The sequence below is a fragment of the Barbus barbus genome, assembly GCF_936440315.1.
Source record: "Barbus barbus genome assembly, chromosome: 48".
NCBI lineage: Eukaryota > Metazoa > Chordata > Actinopteri > Cypriniformes > Cyprinidae > Barbus > Barbus barbus.
In genome coordinates this window covers 10,816,517-10,827,478 of record NC_136726.1, presented here as the reverse complement: position 1 = coordinate 10,827,478, position 10,962 = coordinate 10,816,517, and the positions used below count along the sequence as shown (strand labels likewise).

Below are 10,962 nucleotides of genomic sequence, written 5' to 3'. Positions count from 1 at the left end.
TCATGACCCGGACGGCACGCACTGAGCATGCCCGAGCTGTCGTGTGTTGTCAGGGAGAAAGCAGACAATGGAGACAGTGAGAAATGTAACCCATGAGAGGTGCCAGGCGAGAAACAGGGATGGCTAGACAATAGGGGTACACATTTCTAATTAAGATTCTTTGTGTCAGCTGACTCACTTTACATATATACGCTTCCTGATGTTTCGTTAAGGTTATGACAAACAGACCTCATTCAAAGCATCTGCGTTGTCTTCAAGAGGTAAGACTGGAATTGTCTATTATAGTGCAGAACTAATGCAAATGTAATTGAACTAGTTTAATATTTTATGGATTCTTGTGCTCATATTATGTTTTATTCTTTCATATTTTTGTTCATTTATTGTTTAAAGAAATTATCAGAGCATCCAACAGGTGTATTACTTGTATTGTCTACATTTAATTATTAAATTTAAATATATATATATATATATATATATACACTGTATTTAATATAAAATATATATATTAATAAAGTGCTCTACTTAAAATCAAATTTAATTCACCACATCAAATACATACAAGCAGTAATTTAAAGTACATTATAAGTGTTTTTTAATGTACGCCACATGCGGAGTCAATATGTGGTGACACAAATGAACTCTAAATGGACGTGTAATGAATTGCCTCTCTTGCATTGTGTTGTCGCAGGTTTCCATGGAGATGTCTTTGCTAATAGACCCCTGAAAATGAGCGCAGCCCTTCCATCGTCTTTGTTCAACCTGTGTTGACTTCCCAAACCAGCCTAGCCTAACCACACTTAGCTGGAATGGATGAATGTGGCCGTGGAAACTCGCTAGAGCAGCATCTATGAACAGTATGGTATGAAAATCACACATGCTAACCATTATCTAATCCACTTAAAGCAAATAAGGTGCCTTGATGGACAGTATAGCCAGTCCATGCTGATGATCTAAGATGTAGGCTGCCCTACTGACACAGTCACCCCGTTGAGTAGATTACAGACTGACTGATAAAGGCTATTCAGTGTCTAATGAATGGGGGATGGGTAATGAATTAGTGCATCACAGCAGAAATTAGCTGTGATTGACCTGTGATAACTTTTTCAGAGCATCGGTGAGCAATTCTGGAGTGACGAGGACTCGGATGGTGACAGTGATGGTGAGGATTTCTTCTATGGAGCCCAGGTTAGCATATTATCAAACAATCCTCTTGAAATACATGCTAAACCTCAAGCTAATTTGCTAAATTAGCAAACAAAGCTAATTTTGTTCATTCATTCTTGTATTTTATCTATCTGTCTAGGTGTATTTTATCTATTATCTGTTTGTTTTGTCTGTCTACATACTACAGTGGCTGATTGTAGAATACACTGGGGTTACCAAAGTGCATTGTGGGATTTTCAGGGGATTAGTGTAGGTTTATGAGCGGCTCCCTATTATGAGGAGCAGCAGATGGCTCAGATTACCTGAACTTGCTTCAGATTTCTTTCTAAAGCGAAGAGTATCTGTCCCCTTTTAATGAATAACAAATGAACAAATAATTCGGGACATTATTTTTGTTTGGTTAAGCGCATAAAATGGTGCTTTCTCAGTAAAAGGATCATAGAAGGTAAAATTGTGATTTAAAAAAAAAAACGATGGCAAACAATTTATCATCTTCAGTAAACACAGTAGAGTCAAGATGACTATGTTATCCAAGAACTGGCTTAGTTTGACTTGACAGGTTGATAGTTTCACCATTTCTATCATTTTAATGGCAGGCCTTGTCTGGTCAACCACATATTATTTTTTTGGTCAGGTTAACCTCAAATTTGAAAAAATATTTGAATTGAAATCATAAAAATATTGGAAACCAATGTACTCAGTGTAATTGGTCAGGTAATATACTCTTTGACAACAGATAATTTTGTAAATGAAATTTTGAAAAGAGATTTTTTATTTAAAAAAGTCAAGGGTTATACTAAATTAAAAATCTAATATAATTATCATTATATTATCGTTAACTAAAACTTAAAAATAAGTCAGTAATGTCATTTCTTGAAATAAATATTAACTGAAATAAAATATAGAGAAACTAGTTATTAGGGTGTATGTAGTACTAAAATAACTAAAACTAAATCAACTAAAACTTGAAACTAAATCAACTAAACAACAAAAAAACATGACACAATTACTAAAACTTTAATTAAAATGGGGGGAAAAAAATAGTATTATATAATAGTGATACTAAAATGACTCTGGATCCGTAACATATTTGACAATGTTTCCTGACAAGATAATATATTTTGGAAATAATTGAATTTAAATGCAGTCTAAAAAATTACCAAAGTAATAGTTTAGAAATACATTTAAAATAGATACAGTTTTATGTAGAACTCAAGACTCACTTCAAAAACAGGCACTGAAAAAAAAAAACTGGGACATCAAGATAATTTCAAGCAAACTCAAACACGGGATGCACAACATATTTGTGTAAGATTATAATATGCTTTCACTAAGTGAATAAAAAAAAAGTGTTGGAAAAAGTATAATTATCATAAGTGGACATGAAATGTACCCTGAATTGACTCTTACATTTATTCATTTAGCTGATGCTTTTATCCAAAGCGACTTACAATTGCTATATATATCAGAGGTCGCACGCCTCTGGAGCAACTAGGGGGTTAAGTGTCTTGCTCAGGGACACATTGGTGTCTCACAGTGGATTCAAACCCGGGTCTCTCACACCAAAGGCATGTGTCTTATCCACTGCGCCATCAACAGCAAAGCCTGTTTCTTTGCAGGGTCATTATACCACTGACCTGAGTCGACATCCACAGTTGGACATTGATGTTGGTGCAGTGAGGGACATCTATTCTGAAAGTGCCGTTTCTATCAGGTACTTTTAGAGCCACAAAGCTTCTACAAGCCCCATGAAATGCTAATACAGTGTGTGAATAAAAGGAAATCAGTTGAGCTTGCAAGGTCATTGTTAATGTAATGATTATTTTATTATTTTTATTATTGTCCCAAAAAGCTTCTATAACTTCTCAGACTTTTTGTCTACTGTCTATATTTCAGGGAGTATGAGACCATTGATGATGTCGATATTGATCTACACATTAACGTCAGCTTCCTGGATGTAAGAGATCCACAGATACTGTAATATATTCCGCTAGATCTTACCTGCAACTGAAAATACATAAGCTGATATGCATATTTACATAGCAAAAAGTTCACATGCCCTACGTGCATTTGCATTTTGCAGGAGGAGGTGGCGTCAGCATGGAAGGTCACGAGGACAGAGCCAATCATTCTACGCCTTCGTTTCTCCCTGTCCCAGTATCTAGATGGGCCAGGTGAGTAATAAATGACTATGTCAGTTACAAAAGACAGGAAGTGACTCAACTGAAGCATCTCAATCTCTTCCAGAACCCACTGTGGAGGTGTTCCAGCCAACTTGTAAAGATGGTTTCTGCCTTGGGGTTCAGCTTAAAAGGTAAATAGTCGTTCTGTTCTGTTTTCTACAGAGTGACATACTGCATATGCCTCGGTAATGATTACACCAACAAATATTGATGTCTTCTCCCAGAATTCTCAGCACGTTTATATCTAATCAATGGAAACATCTAAGCAATGAGTTCCTGAACACCCAACAGAGGAAGAGACACAGCTGGTTTAAGGCTGGAGGAACCATCAAGAAGTTCAGAGCTGGACTTAGCATCTTCTCTCCGATAACCAAGTAAGATTCAAAACACTCCAGAGAGTAAATGTGCCAGATATGCTAATAATAATAATAATGATTTAATGTAATAAGGGATCAAATTTAGATATATAATATGTATATAATATTTTTTTTGTTCCTCAGGTGCTCCAGTGTTCCTTTGATTCAGGGCCCTGGGGTGAAGACAAGGCCAGCAGGACAGGAGTTGAGGGTGACCCGTTTGATGAGCCGCTCAATGTCCTGCACCAAAGGAGAGCTGCAGACCCCCAGCCCAATTGGAAAAGTGCGTTTGAACATGCCTATATTGTCAGACTGTGTCTCGTGTTTCCCCTATGCTGTTTTTGGTGATAAAGAAACATTTCTTTTAGTTGAAAATATGTTTGTGGAAAACGTCATTTTTATTTCTTAATATATTAAGCAATTTATGTCAAATGATTGCTGTTTCAATAGACTGTGGCCGTCCCAGGCTCGAGATCCACTGTGCACATCACCACCAGGCAGCTCATTCAACTCTTCTTCTCCTCACAAGCTCTTATTCACTGCAAGAGCATCCCAACCTTGGAGTACGGCTTCCTCGTACAGGTAAACCTCAACAGAGTTAAATGTAAAACCCTTCTATGAATTGCAATTAGTCTTCTTTCTTGCATTTATTTGCATACTTGATTGTAACCGTACATCTCTTTAGCTTTCATATAACTATAAATCTCTCTTTCTCTGCATGCTTTCCTTTTAATGATATTACAACCTATTTATCCATCTTTTGTCTTCCAGGTTATGAAGTACTCAGAGCAGAGGATCCCCACTCTGAACGATTATTGTGTTGTCTGTGATGAACAGCATGTTTTTCAGAATGGTTCCATGCTCAAGGTACAACATATTCTTGGAAAACTCCATTAAAATACTTCAGTAAATCCATAAACTATCATCTCAGTTTCTTTTGTGTACATGTATTGTTCAGCCTGCTGTTTGTACGAGAGAACTGTGCGTGTTCTCCTTCAACACTCTGGGTGTCATGTCAGGAGCTGCAGAAGATGTAGCTACTGGAGCTGAGGTATCACACACCCGTTTATATTGCTAAATGAAGATATACCAGAGACTGGATTAGCATTTTATATAATATTTTGTTTTTATACAGGTAGTGGACCTGCTGGTGGCAATGTGTCGTGCTGCTCTTGAATCTGCCCGTAAAAGCATCATCTTTGACCCATACCCATCTGTTGTTGACCCTCATGACCCCAAGTCTCTGGCCTTCAATCCGAAGGTAGATACTTTATCAGATCAAATGAATAAATATCAGTTTTAGAATTTTCACATTTCATCTTTACAATGACTCTGTGACCTTCTTCATTAATTTTCCACTTATAGAAAAGAAGTTACGAGCGGCTACAGAGAGCATTAGACAGCATCACATCAATCCGAGAAATAACACAAGTGAGTAATTCAAAGTGAAAAACAGAATTACGAGATGTAAACTCAAAAAAAAGTATGAATTGCAAGATGTAAACTTGCAATTGCAAGTTAATAACTCGCAATTCTGAGGAAAAAAGTCCAAATTGCGAGATGTAAACTCACAGTTGCTAATTAATAATTTGCATTTCTCTGGGAAAAAGTCCAAATTGTGAGAGATAAATTCAGAATTAAGGAAACTGTCAGAATTGTGAGATGTAAACCCTGAATTCTAAGAAAAAAAAGTCTCAATTGCAAGTTGTAAACTTGTGATAGCGAGTTAAAACTCACAATTCTCAGGGGAAAAAGCCAAAATTGTTCAAGTTCAAGTGCAAGTTTATTTGTATAGCGCTTTTTACGATACAAATCGTTGCAAAGCAGCTCTACAGGAAATTAAGTTTCCACAATATATTTATATATTGCAGAACCTTAATATATTTAACTTATGGCAAAATTTGGTAATTCTGTATGTTGTCTGAGCGTTGGCATCCTCTGAGGTCCTCTGAGGGGTTGGCATCATCTTTTCTCAGGTGTTCAGTCATCTCAGATCATTTAAGGGTTGGATCCAGACTGAAGCTTCTGTAGTTACAAATGGAGAAACAAATAGAGACATAATTAGCGTAGCTGCTGTTCCATCTAAGCAAAAATGATTTGTTCAACCCAAGCTAAAGAATAATAATAATGTACATTTGATCAGATATAACTGCAGCACAAGATTATAAGATGCATTATGTGAATGCTTGGCTAAAGAGATGTGTCTTTAATCTAGATTTAAACAGAGAGAGTGTGTCTGAACCCCGAACGTTATCAGGAAGGCTATTCCAGAGTTTGGGAGCCAAATGTGAAAAAGCTCTACCTCCTTTAGTGGACTTTGCTATCCTAGGTACTACCAAGAGTCCAGAGTTTTGCGACTTTAGGGAGCGGGTTGGATTGTAGCGTGGTAGAAGACAAGTTAGGTACGCAGGAGCTAAACCATTTAGGGCCTTATAGGCAAGTAATAATATTTTGTAAATGATACGGAACTTAATAGGTAGCCAGTGCAGAGACTGTACAATTGGGGTAATATGATCATATTTTCTTGACCTGGTAAGAACTCTAGACGCTGCATTTTAGGCTATCTGTAGCTTGTTTATTGAAGATGCAGGACAACCACCTAGCAGTGCATTACAATAGTCCAATAATTGTGAGATGTAAACTTATAGTTGCCAGTTAATAACTTGCAATTCTGAGGGAAAATGTAAAAATTGCGAGCTGTAAATTCACAATTCTAAGAAAAAGGTCAGAATTGCGAGATATAAACTCATAATTCTAGGGAAAAAGTCTGAATTGTATGATATAAACTTGCAATTGTGAGAGAAAAATCAGAATTGTGTGGGGGGGTTTTGCAGTTTGCTATTTTTTTTATATTTTTACTCCATGGTGAAAATAAACATCCATATAAAATAGCTTCACGTTTTATAGACGTAGCACTATTTGAGATATCAAGAATCCTTTTATTGTCCTTTACATTATTGTCACCAAGTTTGAAGCAATCCTGGTAAATATAAGAGTCCGATTTCATAGCCTGTTGTAAGTGACACACTTCCTGTTGCCAGTTGGTGGCGCTATGACTGCGACTCACATTAGCTACATCAGTGTTATACACATAGTCCTGGTCAAGGGAATGCGTGACACCTAAATTCATATTTTACAGGGTCCTTATGTTGAAATAAAGAAACAGATGGACAAACTGGACCCGCTTGCACATCCTCTGCTGCAGTGGTGAGGAAAACTCGGTTTCCTTTAATGGAATTCTCAGGTTTTCATTATGTTCCTGTTATCATAATGACCCTTAATCTTCTTTTTCTTCTCAGGATTATATCCAGCAACAGGTCTCACATTGTCAAGCTCCCCTCCAGCAGGGTAAGGGCGTTTGATCACATTATCGCTCAAATAACAGCGTGACTAAACCTTTATTTCCTCTGTTTCACTCCTCCGTTTTTTGCTAACAGCAACTGAAGTTCATGCACACCTCCCATCAGTTCCTGCTCCTCAGCAGCCCTCCCGCTAAAGAGGCCCGCTTTCGCACCGCTAGAAAACTCCACGGCAGCACGTTCGCTTTTCAGTGAGTTTCAGTTTAGTACGAGATCATTTCATAATCACCGGTTTGTGATTACTGACTAATCACTGGTTCTCTGTCTTCAGTGGTTCTCATATTGAAAACTGGCACTCTATTCTACGAAATGGACTTGTAAACGCCTCCTACACGAAACTGCAGGTACCACAGTTACTCTTATTGTAGTGAATGAAGAACTGTAGTGTGTTACCCACAGATTTTCTGCTTAGCGTATTGGATCTTGGCCAATCTTCCTTGTTCTCTTTGACACAAGCTGCATGGGGCTGCCTATGGGAAGGGCATCTACCTCAGCCCCATCTCCAGCATCTCATTTGGATACTCAGGTACGAGTTTTTGGGCTCATCAACATTTGCAAAAAAACATGCTTGGTTTAGACATTTTGAAAGACAGAGACATTTTGGACACACTTTGGGCAGATGCCATGGTTGTATATTAGTAATAAAACTGGGGGTCTACATAAAATATGAAAGAGAAAGAAAAACAAAAGTAACATTTTTAGAGCTGTCAAAATTAGTATGTTAATTTAGATATTAATTAAATATGTTTAATGCAATAATTCAGCAAGTTTTAGTCCTCTATCTAAAAACCGTTCAGATATTATTGGTCAGATTAATTACAATAAATATAAATTATTTAAAAAATAATAATAATACTGGTCTGAGATTATGAGAATAATAACAATAAATATAAACAATAATATTTATTTTTCTCTAAAAACTGGTCAGATTATGAGATTAATCACAATAAATAAAAATTGTTAATGTTTTTAGAATAAAAAAATGGTCAGATTATGAGATTAATCACAATAAATATAAGATGTTTGTAATATTTTTTAGAATAAAAGAACTGGTCACAAAATTAATTTTGAATTATTATTATTATGGTTAGATTGTGAAAAAAATATAATATACTGTATATAATTTATATTTATTGTTATTAAGGTCATTTACACAACATGTTGTCTTTACAGTATCGTACACTATAAATGTATCTTTATGTATTCAAATAAACAATTGCCTTCATATTTTCAAAAGGAGGCACCTTGCAAAGGTATTAAAAAAAATTAAAAATCATTGTCTTGTAAATACCATGATATTTGAATATGATAATCATTCTGTATGGTTTATATCCAAGTGCCATCAATACTGCCATATTACTTTTATAAGGAAACATTGAGCATTTGAAATAATTTCTAATGTTTACTGCAGAGTTCATTTCTATCCATATGGCACTGTTATATAGTTTTCACCGTAGACTGTATTTGTGTGCAGGAATGGGAAAGGGACAGCACCACATGCCTACTAAAGAGGAATTAGTACAGCACTACAACCGGGTCAACACTGTCTTACAGGTATTAACTCCATCTGTAGAGACTGGACTGATATGGATGTATTACAGGTGCAATCTGTAGTTAATCAGACTAGGTGAGTCATCCTGATTGGAAACAATATAAGCAGTTATATGAAGCTTGCATTTGTGATTGCACTCGTTTCACTAATTTGCAAAAGAAGATACTTACCATCATCTATTGTATGTATCACTGCAAAATGTGTCATTTTTCTTTTGCAGTGTCGACCCACACAGTCAAGGTTTCTTCAGAGTCGGAATCTGAACTGTGTTGCTCTGTGTGAGGGTACGGGTTTATTCAATTAAAACATTCAAACCGAAAATGGGCTTTTTTTGTCACTCACCAAAAATGGATGTAGTCATTTTTTATGCATTATTCCTTTAAAGTTAACCAATTTTATATTTCTCTCAACAGTAATAACTTCCAAAGATCTACAGAAACATGGAAATATTTGGGTTTGCCCGATTTCTGATCACGTCTGCACACGCTTCTTTTTTGTGTGAGTATTTTCACACTTTATTACAGTCTTATTACAAATTCTGGCTCTTTTGGCTCACAATGTGTCCCACAATTGTCTGTTTTGTCTGTTTTTCCTCAGGTACGAGGACGGCCAGGTAGGAGATGCTAACATCAACACACAGAACGCCCGGATACAGAAAGAGATATTGCGGGTGATCGGGGGACAATCGACCTGACTGACCCGCTTCACCACTGTGACGCTTTGAGACATTTTTACTGAATATGGCAAAGATTTACCTCAAACTAGGTGTTTTTGATAATGCTAGACTCCAGTCAAGTTTGTCTTTATGTGGAAAGAAGGGAAACTCGTTTTGTAACTTTTTTGATAATTATTTTAGTAATTTATTTCTCATTTAGTCTCTACATCATGTTCGATGATTTACGTTTATATATATATATATATCACGAGAAGTGCAGTTAATTAGCGTTGATTTTACAGCGGTTGAAAAAGGTGTAATTCTCATTTTGCCCACTGGGGGTCTCTATTGCCTAAGAGAATAAAAAATATCATAAAATAACTTGGGAATGAAATATAAAAGGCTTATAATTCCATAAACCTGCCATTTTAAAGTGTTTACATTTACCGTTAAGGACAATTCCGCATTATTAAGTACTGTTTGATGTATGTGTAAGTTATTAGTGTAATGCAGCCCTCCATCAGTTCATTCAGTTTATTTTTATGAGTGTTGTGACGCCAGTTACTTGTTATGGATCTTAAACCTCTTAACATGAAATGTTAATAAGTTTGGTGCTGTGCACTAGAAGATATAGTGTTCTCATTTACTCTTCAAAGAGTTTCAAGCAGAGAAAACTGCCAATAAACGACACGTAAAGACAGACGAGAAATGTACGTATGATTTTGTCAATCTGAACACTGAAGGAGGGTTATGGTTTCATAAGGCCTAGATTTGTATGACAGCAATTTTTCAATAAATTTTGAGCATGTTACGAATTAGTTCCTTTGTAAATGATGACAGAAGATGGATGAAATGTGACCAAATGCTCCCACAATGATAGTAAAACTAAAATTACCTGCATTATGAAGACTTCTTAACTACCCTAACAATAGAAACAGCTTGTATAGGGATTGAATAGTGTCTTAATTAAAATCTAAACTTGCCAAAACGTCTCTATAAACGCCTGGTGTATATTTTAGAAATATAATTAACTTTATTATAATCAATATATGTCAATGGAAATTCCCCATAATGATGTAAAAATGCGCGCGTATACGGGCCTGTTGTCATATTGTTATCTGTCACGACCCCTAAAAAAATTAATAGTGTGTTGCATCGCGCCGAGGTCCCAGGGGACATTTTGACTTCTCGGTTTAGCCAGTGGGTCTGTTCTCCTCTGAAGCAGAAACACATAATAATTCATAACAGTGCGCTATATCCACATGAGGCCCACATCTTCTCCGACTCATACCCTTCCTCCCCTTTCCAATGTTACTTACTTTATTTATTTATTGCCCATTACATAAATGTAAATTATGGAAATATAAAGGGGAAATATATATTTTTCACATTTATGGGAAATATATAGTGCCATGAAACGGTTTTTGCCCCCTTGCTTATTTTTTGCATATTTGTCACACTTAAAAGATTCAGATCATCAAACTAATTTTAATACTACACAAAGATAGCCTGAGTAAATACAAAATGCATGTTTTGAAATAATGATTTTATTTATTAAGGGAAAAAAGCTGTCCAAACCTGCCTGGCACTACGTGAAAAAGTAAAAATCTTATAACTGGTTGTGCCGCCCTTTGCATCAACAACTGTAATCAAGCATTTGCGATAACTGGCAATTAGTCTCACATCGCTGTGG

At 36.1% G+C, this 10,962-nt stretch overlaps 1 protein-coding gene across 2 annotated transcripts; it reads left to right on the top strand.

The window, feature by feature from the left end:
* Nucleotides 1–10,264, top strand: LOC306866399 (protein mono-ADP-ribosyltransferase PARP6-like). Of its 2 annotated transcripts, none has more exons than XM_079411587.1 (23): nt 1–260; nt 689–859; nt 1,108–1,185; nt 2,784–2,878; nt 3,061–3,121; nt 3,248–3,338; nt 3,412–3,478; nt 3,572–3,721; nt 3,848–3,986; nt 4,154–4,285; nt 4,475–4,570; nt 4,662–4,754; nt 4,839–4,964; nt 5,069–5,134; nt 6,843–6,910; nt 7,003–7,051; nt 7,141–7,253; nt 7,334–7,406; nt 7,519–7,588; nt 8,537–8,616; nt 8,835–8,898; nt 9,028–9,112; nt 9,212–10,264. In XM_079411587.1, exons 2-23 carry the CDS (start codon nt 815–817, stop codon nt 9,306–9,308), a joined length of 1,938 nt encoding a protein of 645 aa, XP_079267713.1. In that variant the 5' UTR covers nt 1–260; nt 689–814; the 3' UTR covers nt 9,309–10,264. The 2 variants fall into 2 exon arrangements, 1 of the variants encoding a protein (XP_079267713.1); XR_013783939.1 differs by having other exon boundaries at nt 17–260; nt 8,537–8,689; nt 9,212–10,253.
* The last annotated feature ends 698 nt before the right edge of the window (nt 10,265–10,962 follow it).